Here is a 25,453-nt window from a genome sequence, read left to right on the forward strand (position 1 = left end):
AGATGGATATATACACACTGTGTTTGCATATCCAAACATCCTTGCAACAAATTTCAATGTTTCCACATGGACACTAAAACCCATTTATTTGCTTGAGGTCCACATGTGTGCAGATGTTTAAAGGTAGTGAGCTGAAAACACAGTGACACACATGCAACCAAGTTCATTCCTTAATGGAAACTCTACAGTTGACAACAAGCCTTAACTAGATTAAACCAAATTGTTTGATGAATACTATTTATTACATTATAATATTCAATTGATTAGTATCAGATAGTTGGTAAAGGGAACAAAAACATGGTAATAAATGGCAAAATATATACTTATTTATACACTTTTTATACTAATTATAACCTCTATGGATTACTTGCAGGCTGCTTATTCTTCTCCAATCAGAGTAGTCTTTAAATCCCATTTTCTAGGGACATATTTTAACTACTACCCTTTATTTTATGGAAAACTTGTAAGTGAGGTTGTCCTCAAAAATGAGTAGTACACATATAAAACATGAATTGGTTTTGTCTCAAAGTAGTCATTTTTTTTTATTCCAAACTATCCCAAAGTGTGAAAGAGATTCACACTGGTTTGTATCAGTGTCAAAAGCAGCGTTAGACAGAGACTGAGAGATTATGTAGGCTGTGCATCTCCCTCAATCCACTATCCAATATAGATTCGAAGACCCTCAAACACTGTAGCATCAAAAACAAACAAACACACACACAAACAAACAAAAATAATAATTTGATTAACTTTTTGATTAAGAACCCGATCCACAGCACTCTGGTGGCGTGAAACACAAATAAGTAACAATATAATAGTAACAATGCCGCTTGACTGAGACACAAAAAGAGGGGAGGTTTTAAAGTTTTTAAATATCAGTGTTTTAGATGACTGCAGTCCCAGCCCTAATACCGCTGAACCTGCTCTCTGTTTTCTGATACAAAAACCACTGCAGTCCAAAGGTATGGATGCATTCCACTACCAACACACGAATGGAATACAGAAGAGCATCTCAGAGAGTTTAAGTAATGATCAATGAATGATACAGTGTTATATAAGTTGAAGAGTAAATACTATCAGTGATCAATTAAGGATCTCACCAGAGAGATGAGATATACTCTCATGCCTTCCATGTCATATAATTTCAATGAATAAATGATAGAGCATGAATGGATTCTCTACTTTAATTGCTTGCATATATGAGTCGACCCCTCACTGGGCTGTTTGATTGCAGGCTGATCGGGTGTTTACTTCCACAGTGTGTTATTTGTTGCTTATTCTCCATGCTGTGAATGAGCCAGAGTTGACGCCTCAATTCTCTCGCCTCTATCCTACCTTCACTCACCCCATTTTATTCCCCCTTTCTCTTCAGTTGTTCTCACACTTGTTATCCCACACTTCACACTTTGTATTGCTTTGGGTGATTGTATTCAGAGCAGGTGTAGTGTAAACTAGACTGTTGAAAACCTCTGAATCAAGACATTAGGCAACAAAGGAGAGACTTTGCTCACCCGGGATTTTGACTGCAGTCATTGGCCATTCAAGCATGAACATCTGCTTAATTTTACCTTTTGAGAATGCTGTGAGCGTGAGTGTGACTGTGTGAGCGCCTGCTTCCCTCATGAGCACAGGCAGTTTTGACCAACACCACAACTGTTCCCTATAAACCCTATGAACCAAACTGGTTTGATTTCCCCTGGGTGATGTTCATTTGTGAAGGTCTGAACGTAGCAATTGCATTTGGACTAAAGAAACCGCATTGAGACCCTTTACTCTTTATCTGGTCTCAGTCTCCATAAAACTCAGGAACGGTTTAATTGTGGTGAGAACGTGACCCAACATTGATCTAGACCAAAACTGCATATTTTAGCTGAGCAACTAGTTGACAACCAGCTAAACTCTGTTTCATTAAAGCAAAGCAATTTCTACCAGGCTTGGGACTGGCACTGTGGGAATGGGCTGTCGGGGGTTCACTGCCGAGAAACACTTCGCACAAACCTCCGGCCCTATGGTCGGTGGGCTACCAACTGAGCCACTGCCACCCCTTCTGCGTTACACTGTGTGAATGATTTTTCACTGATCCATAGGAACATAAAATAGGATTTAAAGCAGACTTTACTTCATAATTCATCTTTATTCCTTCTGGGATTTTTGGCATTTCACATTTTGTAACCAGTTTTACGCCAACCTCAGGCAAATTCCTCTTACACTTTTTTACTGTCCCAGATTAGGGATCAGTGAATCTTGTGCCATTTCTATAAGCACGTTAAATGCTGAAATAATTAAATGTATAAATGTAATAAATCTGCACATGTGACTAATACTATTTCCTAACTGATTTTTTTGTAAGCTCCAGAGTAGGTAACAAAACACACACATAAAGTTCAATACAACTGCTACCACAGGTCTAAAAATATATTTTTTAAAAGATAATAAAGATAAAAAGTCGAAGAAGGAGAGAGGAAGGTGTGTTTGTAGGCAGAGAGAGAAGAGGAAAGCTATGATTGTAGGACTGAAAGTAGGGACTTTAAATTATGAGACTATGACAGCGAAGGCAAGAGAGTTTGTTGACATGATGCAGAGAAGGAAGGTGGATATACTGTGTGTCCAGGAGACCAGGTCGAAAGGTAGCAAGGCTACAAGCTTAGGAGCAGGGTTCAAGTTGTTTTACCATGGGTCAGATAGGAAGAGAAATGGAGTAGGAGTTATCCTGAAAGAGGAGTTTGTGAGGAATGTTCAGACAGGATGATGAGTCTGAAGCTGGAAATTGAAGGAGTGATGTTTGATGTTGTTAGTGTGGTTATGCGCCACAGGTAGGATGTGAGTTAGAAGAGAAGGAGAAATTCTGGAGTGAGTTAGATGAAGTGATTCAGAGCATCCCCAGAGGTGAGAGAGTGGAGATTGGTGATTCGGCTTGGTGATTGGTGGAAAAGAAGAATGGTTTTAAAAGACAATCATCATGCAAAAATAGCATCTTTTCTTCCAGTACTTTAAATCTATTAAACAAATGCATTTTCTATGTTTTGTATTTTCACCAACACCAAGTAAGGGAAAAGATGTGCCCCTGTGAAATTCCTCATGTGCAGATTGGATTAAAGTATAAATGAGTAGACTGAGTGACAGAGACACGGGCACAGACTGGTCTAGAATAAGGACTGAGTGAGTCACATTAGGTGACGGAGAGAGTAACAGAGATGAGAGAAAACAATGTGAATGTGCGTCATTGTGGCTGAGAATTCAGTTCTGTATTTAAAGATGTTTCAGGGAGGATGCTTTTTTGTAGCGTTTGTATGCAGGCTCCTGGGTTCCTGTAGCCCACATGCTGGTGGCTGTCAAGCCTTGGAAACTACAAGGGATTTGTGTCTTTAAAAAAGAGGGAAAACATTTTTGAAAACTTTCAACTCCAAAGTCTGTGGCTGCATAGGAAACAGTAGCTTGACTGAGCCGCACTTCAGTCTCCCTGCTGCTGTTGTTGTTCCTGTCTCCGCCATCATTCCCTGGCCTGTTGCCCAGTATGGAAATACCGCTCAGCCTTAATGGACATTTCATTTAATAATCAGTGATTGATTGTTGGTGGTAATGATGTATAAGCAGGAGGATTCAAGGATGAAGAATATTCTCAGTCAATAATTGGAAAAGTTAGAGAGCTCTGCGGAAAGGCAGGCAAATTTGTCGCCAATAGCAGCATGTCTCTTTAACTCTCCAGTTGTCAATATGGCATCACTTTATTTGCCAGTGGCAATTAGCGCCATGGAGTCATGTTGCTGAGCTACAGTCACAAAAAGCTTACAGAAGCTAATTAGACACACAATTATTTTTTGCATGAGGCTACATTGTGAGATGGGTCTTGAGTAAAATCTAATATGTTCATGTACAGACCGCTAGAGAGACACACATTATGGTCCATGTGACACTGCAGGTACATGGTTTAAATGTTCTAATGGCTGCCTTCACTTTATGGCTGCCTATTTATTTAAATATTTCTATTTACATACACGTGTGTTTACAGTGGTCGTGGTGTTTATGTCGAATGGCATGCAATGCAGCTCTTTTGACTTCAGTTTAGGTTATAATCTGTCATAAACCTACACATCTTGTGGCTAATAAGCTTTCACTATCAAACCTTGTCTCCTTAAAATCACTTTTATATACAACTACATGGTAACCACAAACCTGTTTTTTAGGAATCCGAACTGCAACAGAATTGTTTTCTGTGAACATAATAAGGATACGTTGATAATTCATGTGAAAAACTGCAAATATGTTTAACATATTAATAAATATCTGATTTTGCAGTACAACATTCAGATTGTCGGAATAAATTGTTGAAGTTTTTATCATTCTGTTTACATGTCTAGATGTCATTAGGGTTAGAGAAATGTAAAAGCACCTTGAGAAATTTTTTTGTTGTTGTTGATACATAAAGTTGAATGGGATTGAACTCGTGCATAATACAGAAAACCTAACCCCAAATGGGACTTTGGAGTAAAGCTTGGGCCTTTGGGCAGACAGTGGTTTACTTTAGATGCCCACCATCTACCCGAGTCACTTTCTTTCATCTCAGTCCACATAAAAAAATGAAGTGCTTCATTCATTTTGCATAGGAACATAATCCAGATGGTGATTAAGTTCCCTACAAAATCATTGCCATTCAGTTTCATAGAAACATAATTACTCTCCTGCTTGAGTGTGTATTTTCAAAATATGTTTAAAATTCAACTATGTTTGTAACATTTAATGACATTTAACATCCATGAAGATGTGAGTGCTATTAATATTTCAGAGGTGAGACTTAAGAGTTAATGGAATGTACACACACACATCTGAAAGTGATGCAGATCAGCAAATGTGTGTATGGAAGTATACCCTTTAACAAAAAACAAACAGGGAAATTAAATTGTGCCTTGTTAAAAAAAACTGTTAAATATCAGCAATAACAAGGATTATATTACAATACAGTAAGAGGACATGAACCCCATTTTTTCCTACCTGCAAATAATCCTGGGAGAGTATTTTGTGGGTATTTATTGTACCCAAATTGTCAAATCTAATGATTGGAAATTAAAAATCCCTTTCAAATATGAGTACCAAGCTTCAGTACCAGTTCACACTGTATTTATAAATTGTTAAGGTTGAGTTGGATACTGCTTAAAAGACATGTCTTTGGTTAATTAAAAGGGGAGCAGGTTGGCCAGCCCTGTTTAAATGTTTTACTACATTTTTCAGTGATGTTATACTGTAGAGACAGACAAGAAAGGAAAGTGAGAAAGCTATGACAGCAGAAAATGAGCTGGGATTCATTCCCATGCAGCTGCATGTACGTGGCTTTTACACTAATTGGTTTTGTCACCATGAAGCCCCGGGCTTCCTTTTTAAGAACTCCTTTACGTCATGTACACACAGCGGGGGAAAAAGCAGTTTGGAAGATGCTGATTTTCACTAAAATGTGGCTTCTGGCTGTCGTGGTAACTCAGCAGGCCAAGGCACATGCATTGTGTTTGTGTGTGTGTGTGTATCAAATCTCATCCCATTTCACCTTTCATGTCACTGCGCATCGTCTATTGAGGTAGACACAACTTGAAAATAACAGTTTAAAGCAAATAAAAAGCAAACATTTACTGCATACAATAGACAGAGTTCTGTCTACAGGGGATTCTCAAGAAGCAGAAGATGAGTGAAGTAAATCAGGCCAGCACTCAACCACACATTCAACATAGTGTTATTCTAGTTGTGGTTATAAAGAGATAAATATGTCATGCATTAGATTGCTCTCAAGAATGTGTAGAGCTACATCTTGTGTACACACAAAGTGGAGAACGAGCAGCATTTCAGCAGAGCAAGAGTAGCAATTTAGGTGTTCCGTGGGTCTACAATGGAGGCTGATTTTAAAATGCTCAATGCCAAAAAACACAATAACTGTCGTAATGCGTGGAAAAGCAGGAAATTAGACATGAAGCTGAAAACTATGCTTCAATTTGTGGATATGTTCATACAGCACGAGTAACATGCTGATTCAAATTTGAGTTACGTGTTCCATTTTTAGTAACATGTATTTATTGTACATGTAATAGCATGTCAGTGACTCTTCCAACATTATAATCATTTTGGGGGTTTTTTGCATTAAATTCAGCAAATTTTGTCAGTTTGGACTTTCAAATGTTATTTAACCAAATCCTCTGGCCCGTTTCTAATCACAAGACTACAGGGTTTATTATGTGTGTGATTATTATACAGACTACTTCAAACCTTTATATAACTCTTGGTTGATAATCACACTTGGGAAGCTAATAGCACATTTTTGGTAGTAAATTGATGTGAAAGTAGCCACCAGTGATTAATTTCACCATGTTATATTAAAAAGAACCAACAATGGCTTTTTATCATCCCCTGACATTCCCTGCTCACTCATGGTTTTTTATTCACTCAGCTGCTTCAAGGTCAGGCACAGCATCAGGTCCAGGACTTGCAGATTTTGCCAGTGGTTAAAATAAGTAAAGCTCAGGATCTGTGTGAGCTAAAGAAGAAGACAGATCATGATCCTCCCATGACGGAAGTACCCTAACAATTGTCATTATTCAATACTGACTGATTGTGCTTTGGGAATTCTCTATATAAACATTATTCTCCACTTTTTAAAATGTTTTGTTTGCAAGTTGACATTTTTAAAGAACTGCAAGGGGATGGAGAATTCATATGCACATATGGCATAAAGAAAAACACAAACTACAGAAGCCAGACACAAAATACATCTACAAGGGAATACAAAGAAGTATTAAACATTCAAGTGGTGAATACAAAACATTATTGATTTGTAATGTCTCCAGTTATAACATAGTTGGCAGGGATCAGTTTTTTGGATCCAGATCTTTTGTGCTGTCACTCACTTGTTCACTTGTTTGCCCATTGGGGCTGTTAGCTTTCCTTTGACTGTGTCCCTTTTTGTCAAGATACTGTTACCGTGGCACTCCAAAGATATATAATACAAAATAACGCAGAAGTATACTTGAAAATAAGTATTACTGTAGCACTTAATAATAGAGTTTATTCAATTTAATTCAATTCAACTTTATTTATATAACGCCAATTCACAACAAAGTCATCTCAGGGCACTTCACAGAATAAAGTCAAGATTATAAAGATGTATAGAGAGAACCCGACAATTCCCCCTGGAGCAAGCCATAGGCAACAGTGGAGAGGAAAAACTCCCTTTGATGGAAGAAACCTCCAGCAGAACCAGGCTCAGGGTGGGCGGTCATATGCCTTGACCGGTTGGGGTGAGTGGAAAGTGAAGAGAGAAAAGAAAAAGAGCAACAAAAGCAACAATAAAACATCGGGCAGGTTGTTAGGACCAGTAGCTGCACACTGTAAAACACACAGCTCCAAAGCCGGGGACACCTGCAGAAAGGGACAGAGAGAGGGAGACAGAGAAGGAGAAAGACAACTACGGGAGAAAACACACAGAGTTAATGTCATACAGTGGTGACAATTGTGAGGAGAGAGGGAGAAGAGGAGTAAAGGAGCTCAGTGCATCGGGGGGTGGGTCCCGCAGCAGTCTAAGCATATGGCAGCATAACTATAACTAACTATAAGCTTTATTAAAGAGGAAGGTTTTGAGCCTAGACTTAAAAGTAGAGAGGGTGTCTGCTTCCCGAATCTGAATTAGGAGCTGGTTCCACAGGAGAGGAGCTTGATAGCTAAAGGCTCTGCCTCCCATTCTACTTTTGGAAATTCTGGGAACCACAAGTAGGTCTGTTTTCTGAGATTGAAGTGGTCTACTCGGATTATATGGTGCTGAGGTAATTTATATATGATGGAGCCTGACCATTTAGAGTTTTATATGTAAGAAGCATAGTTTTAAATAATTAGTGATTAATTTTGGTTTACTGCCTTCTTTTTCACAGGGGCACACTATGGTACGTAGTGAGGCTACAGAAATGTCAACAAGATAATCAATATGTGCAGGAGTAACATTAAGGTGGCTACTTTCCATTGTATTAACATATGATGAAACAAATAATGAAAGAATCGTTTTTTTAAATTTGTTTACAGCTTTTTCACTTAAGCACCTGCTATAGTGTTTTTTTTCCCTAACTGCTGTATAGTCCGTTATTATACATTATACATTCATATGTTATTAGAAAATTGGCAGACAGAAGAGAGTTGTGAGGTAATATTGTTAAATTATCCGTTTCAATTCCATATGTAAGGGCAAGGTCTAAGGTGTGACTAAAACAGTGAGTGGGTTTATTTATATTTTGGGGAAAAACTATTTAATATAATTTAATATAAATTAAATGCAGTCTCAAGGCAGTTACTCATGCATACATCCAGTGCATTCTATCACTCGAGCCATTCCCTATGCAGCGTTACACAAATATCTTTTTCCCCTGAGTCCTGCCTCAAAGCCTGGAGTCAAAATCCATATTTTTTGTTGTGTAAGTAGGGTCGCAAACTGGGGCTTAAAACCTCTGCAGTTTCTGTCATGCATTTCCCAGGTATTTCACAGAGCAGCCGGGGAAAACAGAGTAAAGCTGACAAGTCTCACTGCATGAGCTGGAGAGCCTCAGTACCAAAACGGTTTGAGTCCTCTGTAAATGGACTGGCCACTGGCCTAGATGACAGTGTGGATCACAATAACTGAATTTGCTAGTCAAAAAACGAACTATATATATATATATATATATATATATATATATATATAGTTCGTTATATATATATATATATATATATATATATATATATATATATATATATATATATATATATATATATATATATATATATATATATATATATTATATATATTATATATATATATATATTGTTATATATATATATATATATATATATATATATATATATATATTTAATCAGTGGGCATTAATAGTGGTCAATATATATTGACCACTGAACCCCAGTTTTTAATGCCCACTGATTAAGTTATCAACAATAACACAGTAAAAGAATACATTTCAGGTTATAACTTGTTTGGGAATTGGGAATATTCTGAATTTGTTGACCTTGGTCTTTTTCTCATATATTTGTCAAGAAAGCCTCCTACACCTTTCGTTGAGTCAGAAACTAGTCCACTTAAAATCCCTGTAGCTGTTGCAGCAAACTGCATAGCCATTGCAGAACAATTAGTCACAACAGCATTCACTTAACCCATAATGCAACACGATTTCGTAGTGAGTTTATGCCTCTGGATGATTAAAAAAAGAAAGCAACTGGCTCATGACATTTATTTTTTTTTCAATTTTTGCTTTTTTTTTTTTTTTTTTGCTCGTTTGCACATGAGTCACACGTCTTTGCTCATGTTCTCCCCTCCCAGGCCTTTCGCTGCATTGAACTGACACACTGATATTGACAGTGTGGGTGTTTGTTTCGTCAGCAAGCAGTGTCAGGAGACAGAACAGTGGAGGATTGCAAAAAATAAAGTTATGAGTGCAAGAGAAGGGGGGATGAAAAAGCATAGGAAGTGTGAGTAGATAAATTGAGTGGCAGAAAGAAGCAAGGAAAAAGAAAAAAACAGGATTCATTGCTTGTGTTTGGAAAATGATTGATTTTCTATTTAAAAATATATATGAGTGAGTGTGTTTTTATTTATTTATTTATTTATTTATTTTGATTAGTTAACCTTACTTAAATTAGGCATTGCTTGATAAAACCAAGTATGTTTACTTCTGAAAACTTTTGTGAATTGCATAAGGATGTCTTGACCCCCAGCAGACTAAACACCTTTTTAGGGAATTAGTTTCAGGTTAATTTCAGTTATACGGTGGCCCTGAGAGGTCAAAGCACTGCAGTTTGACTTCACCAAAGGCACAGCATTAAGAAACGCGATGCAAAAAGCCAAAACACAACCAAATGACGAAACACGCTTCAAAAAGAGAAGGTACAGCTGTACAATGGAAATGCCTCCGGGAGCAACTAAAAATACCTTTAAAAATCTAAATGTCTTTCACAGAAGTAGGGGAAGTGGCTCAATAGAGTGAACAATCTAATACAATCCAAGACAGCAGCTCTGCCATGAATTCTACTGAAACTGTCAGAAAGGTCATTATTGTGGTCAAAGTGGGTAGTGGAGTCACACCAGAGTGCATTATAAGAAGAGCTGGTTTTAATGTTTTGGCCCCCTCTTTCATTTTAAATAGGGTGTGATATCGTAAAAGTAGACCTGTTGTATTGGATTGCATTAGCTTGTACAGGTTTAAAGTAGCCGCTCAGGCAAATACTAAAAACATCACTTCCGCCTAATCAAACTTTTAAATTAGACAGTGGCTTACGCCTTCATACATTAAGTCAATTACACTGTTGCTGCGGACCTGTTTGTAAATTCTGAAATTCTGCAATTCCACCAGATCTATTGCAATAATTCAGCACAGCAAGGCTACATGTATTTTCAACTCTAGGTGACCTGTCTATTTATGCCATTTGGAAAGTTCTAGAGAGCAGGCAGAATAAATACCCTTTAATCTGTTGTAAATCTGTAATAAAATCTTCAGATTTTCACTACAAATGGCTTTTTGTATACCATTAACGTTTTATTACCAAATGGAATAAAATAACTATGGGCATAAAAAAGAAAATAACAAATCTCCTGTCAGTTCTGGATAAATGAAGAAGTGAAAATTCGGCCAGAATATGAGAGAGAAAGGTTAATTGTAGAAACATGATTATTTTGTAAAGTTAGAATATTCCCTGATCAGCTGTATTATGTGTGAATTGTAATATTTCTTATTTTAGATTATAGAAATATAATCTACATATTGGGATTTGTTTGACATAGTTTCAAATGTAAGGCCATCTATATTCAGATTTACATTTACATTTAGTCATTTAGCAGACGCTTTTATTCAAAGCAACTTACAAGTGAGGTATGAGGCAAGCAAAAAATGATGATATATCAAGATGATATCAAAGAGTGAAAAATAAAACAACCACCAAAATTTCTTTACATTTATATCGAGCTTTTAGTACTGAGGCCAAATTCAATCTTGTTGACGTATTCTGAAATGCAAATTTCACTAGAAATTTACTGGAACACACTAGAGGACCTTCTAAAAATGGCCTCTCCAAGTTTCATTTTTAGGACAAGGGAAATGCATGAGTTCACGAGAGACTGGCAATTTTTGACCAGTGTTTACCAGTCAAGAAACATTTTCATACAGCAAAACTGTGTGTGTACTAATAAATGCAGGATAATATAAATAAATTAAGTCAAAATTTACAATTAGACCAATTTGTCAAGATTAGCAAATTATGTTAAGAAAATCAACATGGACTGTTTTGTGGAAACGGTAGAGGTGGGAATAGAAGTCTCTTTGTTAGCCCAACTGTCCACCCACACTTTTTCCCGGAGGTATTGCTATGCTACATACAGAGTGCTTGTTAGACTGTCGAACAGTTTCTGAATACTGTTTCCCCCACACTTTTCTGTAATTTTTCAAAACAGACTGTCTGGCTGCCAGTGGTATGTTGGTAAGAAAGTACGAAGGATGTCAGCTTTTCCTAGTCCTTGCTACTCTTTGATTTTCTTCTGCCAATTTTTGTGCTTACAGTGAGTGCAACACCACGAAGACCTTCAAGGAGACAAGTTTGCCCTGATACATGGCCAGACAGTGGTTCTTATGAATCTGGACTTATCAAGCATACTCTTGCCTCGAGAGGTTCTTCACCATTTTACCAATGTCAAACTACTTCTATGTACTGAGAGGGGGAGGATTCAAAGATTCTCTAAGATGCCACTTATAGGTCAACATAGACATACAGTGATTTGGTGCCATTTTGATTTAACAAAAAAACTAAACAAAACAAAAAAACAGGCGTGCCACATATCTGGAGAGTACGGCTGTGATTCAAGGTTTTTTTGGGGTGTAAGAGTACAGAAGAGAGGTGGTTGGTATCAATGGTGTGTTTAACGAACGATTTTCAACACCACAAGAACTGTTCTGCCAGTGGAGACAGTGGTGCTCTCAGCAGCCTGCATTCTGGCATCGACCTTCATTCCCGCAGAGTTGAGTAGCCTTATTTCAGCGATTTCCTGCGATAATTTACAGCTTTCCTCATGTTCAAACCGTTTTTTTAAATGTTAGAATTAATTTAAGAAGATAAAAGCTGCTGTCAGAGTTTCAATATGATATGTCACTGGCAGTTTGAAGGGGAAGTTTAAAAAACAAGCCTTCTTATATATTACAAAAGTTGGCAGGCTCACCACAAATCAATACATAAATGCTTACTGACATCACTTCAGCATTCCTAGTGGCAGTGGGAATGTGAACAGAAAAAAGAAGGTGTGTAGTTCTGGAGGAAGCTCCCTCAATCCATAGTCCTTTAGAAATGGTTGGAAAAGGCCTAGTCAATAATGTACTGTACTTTTAGATGTTAGACCCATCTTCGCACTCTTAAAAAGTACTGTTTCTGCTTTCAGAGCATTGCTCACAGTCTCTGTTAATTCCTCTCATCAGAGGGTTTGCCGAAGTGTGTTAGACTCCACTTTTACCTTGGAGAATGGAGTCTGTATTTATAGTTTACGGCCTGTAGGGATTTTATCCAAGGTCAGTAGTAGATTACCTATTTGGCTCATTGAGCCGTGTGCTCTGTTAGATCCCCTATTTTAATGTGCATCGGTGATTGATTAAGGCGTTGTGTTTCTGTGCTAGTGCCGGTCTTGACTGATGCATTCAGAGAGCAATATGTATGTATGGATAGCTCTTGTGCTGAATGTGCGATCGATGCACAGACTCTCCTCACAATAATTACCTCATCCAGGAGAAGGTGGGGAGGGGGAGCCTGAGGGCTGAGTGTGCGTGTGTGTACCATCCGGATGGCTTTTTTGAGTCATGGATTGTTGCAAAGTGTCAGACAGCGTGAGGCTCCACTTCATCAGCCTCCAATCAATGCTGATGGTGGAGAGACGGACACATGAGGATAGTCGAGAGAGATGGACTGAGATAAAACAAGCAACTGTAAAAGGCAAAGAAAGTGGGTTGTAGACTTCTGAGAGACTGATTTCATTTCGTTTAATTGACTTCATTGTGTAGTACTAGGAGTATTAGTAGTAGTACTATGTAATTTGAGCACGAAGATAATAATTTGGCAAAATAAAAAAGGCCCTCCTATAGTTATTTTTTTGCTGATAAGCAAAGATTAAGTGTCAGTTTGAAATACTTAATGGTATAAACCCAGGAGTCAGTGAATGACCAGAGAAATATCAAGAAACTGTATCACATTTAATACAAAGGACTATCTTTGCATAGATATGGGGGTTATGACATTGATGACTAACTTTGGACATTTTCTAAATGAATCATACAGATGTTTAGCGTCCGTCAGTCTGCAACCTGGATTAGTATCAGTTGTTGTCCGAAAACAATTCTAAACAAATCAAGCAGACACAGGGCTTTACTGGGAGATATGTTTTTCTACTTCATTCCGAGATGCTTAGATTGTAAAAATAAATAATAAAAATTAATCAAATTTCCATATTTTTTATTTTTTTATACTTGTGGAGTGGACTTCCACACAGGAGGCAGAGTCTGGGTGTGACTGGGGCGCATTAGGTATTCCACAAAAAAAAGCTTTGTAAAAAAAAATCAATTTTTTTCAAACATCACCAATAACAGTTCTTTAACTTCAATGGGTTCTTCTGAACATGGCTTCTCTTGCCTACTTCTTGCCGCCAGAGACCTAGCAGCGCTTCCTCTCACATAGCTGAGGCACATTTGGCTTGAGGGAGGAAGCAGTTGAGACCCTCAGTGTGGCTTGAAGATGACCGTCAGTAAGTCTGGAACTGTAGCTGGACCTATTGAAGTTCAAGTTAGAGAAAAACTTTTTGCCCAAATATGTGCTCCCAAAAAGGCACATGATCCGCTTGAACAATGGGCGCTTTTTCCGGCTTTTACTTTATATAATAACCCCATAGATTCAGCAGTACGTCCTAGCAAACACCAATGTAACGTTGACTATATAACTGAGGCGGGTAGGCCCCTGATTAGGGGCGCCAGCTTTACTCCGAACTGGGACGGCGCCTCCATAGCTGTGCAAAGTTTCTCTCCTTGCATCAAGCCCGGCCGATGGCCCGCCACCGGACCCATATACTCCACTGTGATTGGTCGGTTTGTCCAGCTCCAGCTTGCACAAAAAAGGAACCGTCGGCACACAACGCGGTAAAATGGCATTCATATAAAAGTCGCGGGCCGCACTAACATTAAACTTTCACATCGCGGGCCGCAATTAGCCCCCGGGCCGCGAGTCTGAGACCCCTGCTTTAGATGATTTGGAGCATTTCAAAGCACATTACCTGCTAAGCTTTGTGTCTGGTTCATGTGTTTGGTCAACATCGGAGGTCTACGGGACAGATTATGTTACAAAATAGGGCGAAGGAGATAAAAATTTAAGACACAGATTAATCAGAGTGACAGATTGACAGAAAGTTTCAGCTTTTGTGATCACCAAAGAGTTGATGCCAGCTGTGGCCCCATCAGTGTCAGGGTTTATGCTACACACATGTATGGAAACTCACACACTCAGAGTGACAGGTGGGTGGATCAAAGGTCACCCTTGAGGACTCTGTGTCGTGGCATAACTTATAATTGATACCTGATTACTGTACTCTCTCTTTCTGCACGTGTGTGTATTCGTAAGGGTAAGTGTTTGTGTGTGTGTGTGTGTGTGTGTAAAGGTACCTGTCATGCAGGTATCTTGTCTGGTGTGATCCCCACTAACCCTCAGTCAAACAACATGCCACTGTACCAGCAGCACATGTGCAATAACAGAGCAGACATGTCAATCATGCAATGCTTTCTGTATTCTTCTTCAGAACTTCAACATCTTTTTTTTTTTGCTGTTTTTGTTTTTCTGTTCAGTGTTTGCTAGTCTATTTTTATTTATTTTTCAGTATATGTAGTTAATGCACAGTGTGCAACTTTCTGCAGTCAAGCTAGTGCTAACAAGGGATTTAACACCAATCCACTCCACCTTTCTCCCCTCTGTCTGCTCTGCCACACTCTGCGACACTTATGAGCACAGTCTTATGAAATTATTATTAATAAGTGGCTAACAAAACTTACTTATCAGGCAGAAATAATGAAAGTATTTTGACTGGTTAGACCGATTAGCCTCAATCGAAAACACTTAGGGTTGATATATGTGCAATGCTGATAATGATTCACAAGGCCTTCAACACTTCTCATACATTAAGTTGTGTTTTGCTGAATATTTATACAGAGAAACTATTCAAAATTCACTTAATGGAGTGTGAAGTGTTTTAAATAAAACGTAAAGTGTGTTGAATACTGTAAGCTATTTTAATGTTAAATTGTTAAGTTAAAGCTTATTTAGAAGTTTTGAAACTAATGGAATGTCTAGATCATTGGATAATCAGTGGATCTTAAATACATTAAAATCAAAACAACATTTTTGAGCTGTCAACAAATTGTAAGTAAAGAACAAGAAAATAAATTTGACACCAAGAGTTTCTTCGCAACGTCCTTGTTTAGTTCAATTGCATTGAACTCTGGTTTGTTTTTACCCTGTGGTGGGTTAAAGTATTCGTACTCGACCAAAGCAACAGCACCTTTGCTGGACTTGATCTTAGTCTGACCCCAAATTTACTAATTGTTCATTTGTGGTGAAAATGTGATGCAACTTTATTCTGCCCCACAACGGCATGTTTTAGTTAAATGATGAGTTGACAGCTCATGTTCCTTACAAAGTCTAAAGCAGTTTTGTACTGTAGATGTTTCCAAACTCCATTTAGCATTCTGCCAAATGTTCTTGCTTGGTAGATGGTTGAGATTATAACAAATTGTGAACAAATGCAAATTGTGCAGTTATTTCAAGTATCGTAACGTATTTCACTCATAGGAATATTAACTTGTACAGTATTTTCTTCCTGTGTTTACTTTCTTGTCCCTGCTCTAAATCCATTAAACCAATGAGCAGTCAAGACTATTCTCATATGACATCCAGTGATGCACTGTGGTTTACTTGAATGTTTCTACATTTGAAAGAAAATTAACCCAAAGAAAAATGGACCAAGTTTACCAACTGGTCCATTGATTTGGAGCAGAACAAACAAGTTGAAAATGCTCTAACTTAACTAAATTCTGTTTTGGGGGTTTATACTTGGCTCCCATTTTGTCCTATTTTGGAAATGTAATTGCAAAATTGTAGTCGTCCAGAAAAAAATGTGACTACAGCTGGAAGGTGAGTTTAACATTCTCTGTGTTCATTTCCATACTATCATCAAGCAGCCACATCCTCCCAACGTCCCCCAACCTTAAAAACTCTGTGTGCCACAAGGTCAATGAGAAGCTCAGCATTTAGACACTGCAAAGTTAAACACAGGTCTTTTAGTTTACTGAGTTCCAAAGACTTATAGATTATATGCCAAGGCATTTGTTCTGAGGGCTCATGGTGGACCAACATTGGAACACACCTGATTCTTCACATTACCCATCACAATGACAAAATATAGCAAGAAAATGTTCTTGTCATAAGAGTCCTGTTCTAACGCCATGCAAACATTTTTCTTTATAAAAAAATTAAAATAAAAAATGGTTCACTATGGAAGAAGCACAAATTTTTTTAAAATAAATACCATGGTGTAGAAATAATGTGTTATAACTACAATCTCTGCAAATATACGCTCAAAAAGTTCTTGAGGCACCATAAGTACTCTTTATGCAGAATAGCTAATTTCAAATCAATAAATGTAATATTATTTGATTATAATTATTGATGCAATTATGTGGTTGTCACTTTAATGGCACAGCTGGTATCCATCCGGCTGATTTGAAAGACCTTAAATACTGTTTTGATGAACATATGTTTTGATGCTTATAATTATCATTTGAATTACTTCAGATTTTGTTGGGGTAGAATGTGAATTTCACACCAATCAATCTGGTCTTACCCTGTGTAGGATTCTTTTTTATTCAACTAAATGAATGTGGTGGAATAAAACTACTGTATTTTTGTTCAAAATACAGTTTATTTATTAATTTCATTTTATTTTATTTTTTTTTACTTTTAACTAGTGGTGTTGCACTGTACAGTAGCCAGGGATGTTGATTGTGTTAAGTATTGAGACGAAATCATGAAGAGGAATAGTTTCAGTGAATGCATGTAGTAATACAGAGAAAACATATAAGAACTTCCATTTTAAGAGACTACTTAGTATAATTGGTTAGAATCAATAGGCTAAGGGTTTCAACCTGAGGGTCTATGATTATATGGATGTACCATTATTATTGGGAATATGTGAATCTGGACTACAATGATTTGTGCATCATTGCCCAACATGTATTTTAAAGGTTTGGACACAGGGCTCAGTTTTAGACACTATTCGTAACAGGTTACAAAGCTCAACCACATTCTTTACTGTGCTGTGTATGGTTAAGTGTATTGCTGTGACAGTAATCTCTCTATGCAGTATACTCTGCAAACAGGTAACACATCCCTAGACAGCAGATGCACTGTGTTTCTTAGACGTTTAACATTTTGAAAGAAGCGATTCTTGTGTCTCAATGCTTATTCAGCATGGAGAAAGCACAAGTCAGCACTTGCTTATCAAATTGCTTGTCAAATTCACAAAAGAGAGCTGGGAGACTGCTGTAGGACAGAATGATATGCAGGGAGCCGGCTTCATTTTTAAAGTCACTGTAGAGAAATAAACCACCAGCATGTTCAGCGGTGGAGGGATTTCTTACTTGAAGCATTTTGCACCCATCAAGAGATTCATCCCCCATAATTTATTCCAGAAAGAGAAATGTTAAACAGCAAAACAATCTGCAATTCTTCAACATTAACCTTATTCACAGAATGTAGCTTTTAATCTTCGTTATGTTGAAACTGACTGTTAGATCAGTTTGTGTCTATGGATGGAAATAGATTTACATTTAATTGTTTGCATTTTCGCACTGTGGCTAATTAAGACAGTAGGGAAGCACTGGAGTAGTCATTTCCTGAGGAGTAGTTTGAGTTTTTTGTTTTCTTAAGCCCTGTGACATGACATGTGAATGTGGATTTCTTTACATGTGTGTTGCGTCAGTGAGTGCGTGTCGGTTTAAGCACTGCCAGTATGCTATTCTGTCTTTCTGTGTGTCATGCATCCTGCTAGTAAAATTCCCTGTCTTGAATTTTGCATGTTTTCAGATGTATGTTCTTTGTGGTGGTGTGTATGTGCCTATATTAGGTGTAAGATACAGTATGTATTTGTATGTGTATACAAGAAATTTGCATTCAAATTAATTTTATATTTCCCCCCAAAAAAGAAATTGTTTGAATAATGAAGCAGCTGACCACTTCCCCTGTCTGAATAATCCAGGGTGTAACAAAATACCAGAACCTCCAAAACTCCCAATTTAACATGTCCTTGGATTTGGATCTTGGAGTTAAAGCAGTTACTACTAGCCAGTAGATGGTTGTTATCAATATGTGTGATAATTTGATACCTAGTGGTCATAGTAATAACACAAAAGACCTCATAATAAGACTTCACTAACTGACGTGACTTAAACGACAACAAAACAAAGGACTTTGAAGCGAGAGACACCAATTGGTTTCCTGTTTTAAACCATCAGTCAGTTGGTTTAACCCTAACCACAATCTTTTCGTTAACCGTAACAAAATCATTTTTGTACCTAACGCAAACCTTGTAGCTTTTGTATCTAAAGATTGCAAAGTTGTACATCAGTCTTTAGTATTGTAACTAGGAAAACAAATGCCTTGCACATGCTAAACCACTATAACCACCTCCTCTGCCTAAGCAAAGTTACATGCAAAGTACTTTTTAGAAAATAGCCTTGTGAGGAGCAGAGCAGTGGTTATGTGTGCACAGTGGCAGTGGTCGATTAGAGGAAGGTGACAGCCAGACACATGCATGTGATTTAACATGGTTTTGTAGTGATTTAACAAGGTGATCTAGAGAAATTAATCACCACTGGCCATTTTGAAAAAATATGCCATTATCTTTCTTGACAAGTGTAATAGTCCCTAAATGTAAATCAGTTTTTTTATTAAAATTTGACATTTTCATACATTACTATTTATGACAATGAGATCATGTTTAATAATGCAATTCAATTCAATGGTTAAATTAGCAACTTTCTAAGACACTATGAAAAAAATCTAAACAAACTCACGAAGTCATCAGAATCATGAAGGTACAGATATTAGGCCAGACATTAGTTTTAGTTTGTGTAGTTAATAAATTGGCAGCTGATTCTCGTAAACCTACTTGTAGACAGCAACTTAACTGTGAATAACCAGTCTGTGTAGTTATGTGGGCAAAATAACTAAAAGAGTAAAAAGAAAAAGAAAAAACAGTTCAATAGGAGGTAAAATAGAAATCAATTTGCCCATTCTCCAGTATCTGCTGTTCTCATCACCTGTCATTAAATGTTTCCAATATCGGCAGTGCTTGACAGCAGCAGAATTTATGGTTGCATGGGCATGTTTGTGTGTGTGTCTTTAGGCCCACACAAAGGTAACACATGGAAAATACAACAGGGGAAGTCTGTCAAACGCTTGTGTTGAGTTGTTTGCTGCTTCCTTTACAGTTGCTGCTTTTTCCTCTGGTACAGTTATAATTTTCAATCGTTAAGATGCTGTGTCTGCTATCTATAATTGGTGCAAAGTGATTTGTCTTTTGATCCGAAGAGGTTTATCCTAAGTTAAATCTTCATTTCCAACAGAATATTTTTACTTTTTTTTTAAAAGTCCCACTTTTCTTGTTCCTTAATTTTCTTAAAAAAATACAGTAAATTCTTACTGTAAATGTGTGAAGTGGTAAAGTTTACCCAGTTTTTTTTTTTTTCCAAAGAAGGGTGGGGTGGGGTATTGAAACATTAATTATTGAAATACTTTCTTATTTTTTGAGAACATCTTTTGAAGGCTGTGTGTGTTCTTGATCACCCTGTTTTCCTCCATCTTCTCCTTCTTGGTCCTATAGGTCCCCTTACAAAGAAACACACTGATGATTTAGGTGATAGTGACCACACGGACGACGAAGGTATTTTTTCCCCTCGATGCCAAACTGATTTGCATGACAAGGGAAACCAAACCTACCCTTTCTCCTCCAATTTTTATCTTCTTTGATTTTCTTACATTTCTTGTCCTTTTTTGAAAGTGATGGACATTTTCTTTTTGCTCTTTACTCGTAAATTCTCTTTTTGGGCTGGGTGTGTTTTGTCCTTTTCAGCTTGATGTCTAAAGTTTACATGTCTTCCCACCATTCTTTGATATTAATACTGTAATATAGATTCTCTGCTTGGATTTGTTCTTTCCTTTACCTTTTTTTTTCCTTTTCTATGTTGCATACCACCAACAGATCTAATAACTATTAACCCTTTAGCCAGCTCCTCACACATTTTTGCATGAGTTTTCTTTTAATTCGTCTTGTTTATATACAAATCTGGTCATGTTCAAAAGATCAGCCACTGGCTAACTGGCTTGCACCTTACTAACACTTACACTTGTTCATGTTTGAGGCGTCAAAACCAATAACCTTTGTACAGAATACACTGGACTTTACTTTAAGCATCTTTCTCAAATGTGGTTGCTGCAGAGATGTGGGGGTTGTGTTCTCTTCTGGCATGGCCTGCTCCCTTACAGGGCAAAGTCAGAGCTAATTTACTATACACCAGTATACAGTATGAAGCTAACTTTCTTGTCAACCACCCGCAGTGGCTGTTGGATTCTGAACCCAAATCTCAAGCTGCCAAATTAACTGTTTTGTTGCTATATGAAGCATGAATTGAATAGCAGGTCAGAGGGACTTGGCACTAAAAAGTAAACCAACACTCGGTTGTAACTGATTTCAAGTGACATTACTGTCATTATGGTTAAATGTAATCTTCTCTGATCTCCATTTCAATGCTTGTTTGGGAGCACACCATCAAAACAACACAGAAATAGTATTTCTTATATGGTCATTGTACAAATTGTGCAAGCATCATCGAGAGACAGACCTGCTCCAGATGGAGATAAGAAAAATCTACTGAAGATGCCAAGGTTATTAGATTCTGATCATGCTAAAACAATAAAAAATATGATCTTGTCAATAGAAGATTCACCTTTGTAGATTTGTCACCACAAAATTAACTCTACATTTAGACCCATGCACTGCCTTAATGTCAAACTGGATTTAGGCTTCTGCTTTAAATCTATATTGTAGGTATGGTGTACGTAGCTCATAACCATGTACCCAACACGATACCTCATGCCACTTCACAGCAATCCAGAGACAACAACTGTGATTGGTCCACTTGGTAGCACTGCTTTCCCTTCTATGCATTGGAGTAATTGGACTAAATCTAAATCCTAGTACACATCTTTGTGCTCCAACTCCAACTTGATCCGTGTCAGTTCCCAATGTTTGTTTTACACCAAAATAGTGGTGAAGAACCTTATGACAGTGGCATAGAAGCCCCCACAACCAACAACTGCATATTTTCAATGTAGAAGCATAAATCTACATTTAGTTACCTTTTAAATCCACATTGATCCGGTTCAGTCCTATTATCACATTAAACATTGTATTTGTTCTCTTAAACAGAAAATGCAGTTTAAAGGAAAAAAATAACCCACATACCCCAGGTGCTTTTAAAGCATTTAATCTTAGATGACTATTACATATACTGATGGGCATACACTGATGAAACCCGATACTACAGGGATCCAGCTGATACCTGTCAAAGATAACAGAACAATAATATAACTCATACATTGCACTTCTTTCTCTTGATATTTAAATAAGTGCTATTTGAAAACTAAGATGTTGTGCTGAAAAACCATTAATCTCAGTAATACAAAAACATTTCCTCAATCTCCATAAAGGAAACGGCCTTTGAAAACTCATATTAGGAATAATATGTCCTTGATAAAACCCCGAGATAGAGTCATATCCCCTTAAGGCTGCTACAGTGGAACTTTAATGACAGGCAGAAATCTTAATGAGTTGCCCCTACTGTATAATGTGATGAAGTAAACAGCAATTACATCCATATAAGACTCACAACCAGTTTGCTTTGATCTGTGACATTGTGCTGTATTTCTGGGAGCTTGCACATACACACACACACACACACACATATACACCAATAAGATTAGAGAGTCACACAGCTCACACAGATCTATTCAATGAAATCCCAGCAAGCTTCAAGTATAATCTCGATAAAGGATGCAGGGCAGACAACTAATCCACTTTAATATAGAAGAAAATATGCTTGAGAACACACACATAGTCACACACTCTGCTGACTCTGATCAGCTTAGAACCCCCCACACCCCCAGCGGTTCTTGATGCTCTTAACCCTTGACCTATTGTCGCCCTGGAGATGCTAACGCAATGACAACACTTCCTAACATCCCCATTCCTCCCATCCAGCACATCTTGTTTTTTGCGATGTCTTTATACTCAGCAAAGCTAGTGTTTGCAATGTTGTTGTGCTGGGAATACAGATGGAGGATTTCTTAAAAAGTGAATATTGCTGAGGCGATTCAGAGGATGTATACAGATGTGGAGATGTCGTATACAAAACAATAAAACTCTAATGGACCCCTGGTACAATGTATTAGGTAGTATACGACAAAGCATGTGAAATATGAATTTTTATATGCATTATACAGTGACTGCACAGAAATAGCATATGTCAACTTTCCAGCTAACACAACAGCAATTATTAGACTAACAGTGAAAACTGCTTCATCACTAGTACACACCATTCAACCAACGCAACACCAGAAAATTATGAGTTAGTAAATGATCAGGGAGGATGTCGAGCTACTTGCAGTTTTGCAACTTTTCCCCATAAAAGCCTGGAAGAAGAAAAATTAACACAAAGAAAGAAGCATAACTGAAATACATCATTTCAAACATCAGAACAGAGGGAACTGACATACAAAATGCCCAGAAGGTCTGAGTGAAGAATGAGGAAGATGAGAAACAGAGAAGGCCACACTTCCTGGACAATTATGTGTGTGAAAACCAAAAATCCGTCCCCCAAAACTGTTGTAGACAAATGTCATAGCAATGCTTTCGGGGGACAGTAAAAAGTGACAACTCACTCCCTACCCAAAAGCAGCAGTCTTCCATTTTTCAACACAGGTTTGTGGTGTCACTCCTGGAACTGCTGAATCTCAAACCACCCACACCATCCTGCTGACGTTAATGTTCAGAATCACAACAAACAGAATAACAACAGCAGAGAAGCAATGCGGTTAAGGGACAACCTAACCAAACACCTACATTTTTTCTTTTTGACCTAATGTTGAGAACAAGGACACAAAGTCTTAGACAAAGTCTTAATTTACCATATAATGTGCTTGTAACAATGGCCCCTGTAGCTCATAATCCAGCAGATGCATCCATAAGATGTCCCAATGGACTCGGTCACAAGCCTTCTCTATGTCCACAATACACATGTAGAGTGGTTGGGAAAATTCCTTCCACCAACACTGCAAGAGCGAAGAGTTAGTCCACTATTACTTAACCAGGACTGAATTTGCGTTGCCCTTCCTGGAGCTTAGATTCGACAGTGAGTCACTTCTAGCACAGTTCGTTCAGTTTGGTTCTATCACTATCATTAAGTTCCAGGTCTGATTTGAATAAAAAAAAATAAAATAAAAGTCGGCCTCAAAAAGGACGTAATTAGCTTGCAAAAACATAAATCTAGGTCACTCTTACTTTTGGAAATGTTGACCAAACACAGTTTTTGGCGAGGGTGTTCTCACATGATCTCTTTTGAATGTTTTTAGTCATTAAGAGCAGCTCCACAGCTCAAACTAATATATTTATGTATAATAGGATTATATACAGAGAAGCAATTTTATGTGGAGCCAACATTTCACTTCCCCAGTAATATGAGGTTCCTTATGCAGATATATCATACTAAGCAAAACTCACTTAAACATGGCAGAAGTCAATATGCCATCAGATGTGCATTCCATCAGACATTCATATTCATACCAATGTGCACATGCCAGTTGATGTGTACTCTAATGAGTTACATCAGGTTAGTTCATTATTCTCATTGCACAGGAAGATTTCATCTGGAAGACTTTGAATTGATCTTCACTACTGGGCCTTATTTTGTTTGTTTTTACATTTACTGAAGTCCCCGTGGCTTTGCTCCTTCAGCAAAAGACTGAAGCTTGGATAAAAAACATCACTGATCCTTGTGCCTGCTGTTGGTTTGACAAGTCCTCCATGCTGACAGAGGGATAGGATCTTAAAGTTGTTTTAACAGCCTGGGGCCTTCTCTCAGGGTTTGCTTGGAGATATCTAAAGCAGCTGAATCTCTTTGATCATATCTTAATGCTCAAGGAAGCAATGATCTTCTCCATGTTGGAATGCTACCTATCATCTGACAAACTCTTCCTCACCCATTCTAATCCCTAGGAAGATTGAATGGTGGAATCTATACAAGATTGGATCTCATTTCATCTTGCTGCTTGCTGTGAAAAAAAAAACAAAAAAACAAAAACAGGAGGACTAGTGGATGTTCACAACTGTATTTAGCACCCAGGATCACCCAAAGTGATTTTAAACAAAGGAATACAAGGACAACATGGTATTGCAAATTATCATAAAACTGTTGGATTTTCCAGAAATCATCACAAATGCACTATTAGGTTGCTTCACACAAGAGGATCATGGGAAGAGAAGAAGAAAATCTAAAGTACAATCAACTGAAATAAATCAATAAGTTGGAGGAATGAAGGGAGAGACTGGGGTTTTTGGAGTTTTTTTTGGCTCTTAGTCTTGCAGTGGCAGCCAGTGAAAGATGCCAGGAAACCATATTGAGAGCAAACTGCATTGCATAAACTTAAACCCTCAAAGTACAGTGTGTTCACTATACACTGGGACTCGTTTCAGCCAGTAAATACAGGTAAAATCCATCAAACACTCAAACATTGCCAAGACAATTTTTTCCTAACCTCACCTCATTACCGCTGACCTTCAGTGCTGAACAAAGCCGCAGCTACAACAGCCGTGTTGGATGTCTCGTAGCTACATAAATGAATTTATAGATTCATGTAATTATTGAGGGCTTTTAGATGCATATAGCAAAAGGTGTCATATCATACATACTACAAGAGTAGTGTTTACCTTAAAGAAAAGTAAAGCATCCATATAAAGAAGACTTGGTTGGATCCCAGGACCATTTCAAGTAATCTGCAAATCAACATCAGCATTTACATTATCAGCATCATCATCTCCGTTATTTTCACCATCATCTCCACCATCACAATGCCTTCAGCCATTTATCAGCTTCATTATCAGTGCCATAGTTGCTATCACTATCATCACTACCACTATCATTAACATCAACATTATCATAATTGCGATGGTTGTGATATAATCATTAAAAGTACCATGTAAATGTAGTTGTTATTTGTTTCATCATTGTCATGGTTATCTGTCATCATCATTGACCATATTATC

At 37.6% G+C, this 25,453-nt stretch overlaps 1 protein-coding gene across 3 annotated transcripts in view; it reads left to right on the forward strand.

Moving 5' to 3' along the window:
- The window catches only part of nlgn1 (neuroligin 1), a 329,180-nt gene that overhangs the window by 107,345 nt on the left and 196,382 nt on the right, over nucleotides 1-25,453 (forward strand). For 2 of the 3 annotated variants that reach the window (XM_067513940.1, XM_067513941.1), the window contains one exon: nucleotides 19,958-20,017. The exons of the other annotated variant lie outside the window; for it this stretch is intronic. In XM_067513940.1, coding sequence (XP_067370041.1) covers nucleotides 19,958-20,017 — 60 coding nt within the window. The remainder of the gene's footprint in view (nucleotides 1-19,957; nucleotides 20,018-25,453) is intronic. 3 annotated transcript variants of the gene reach the window in all.

This window comes from Channa argus, chromosome 8, assembly GCF_033026475.1.
Source record: "Channa argus isolate prfri chromosome 8, Channa argus male v1.0, whole genome shotgun sequence".
NCBI classification, from domain to species: domain Eukaryota; kingdom Metazoa; phylum Chordata; class Actinopteri; order Anabantiformes; family Channidae; genus Channa; species Channa argus.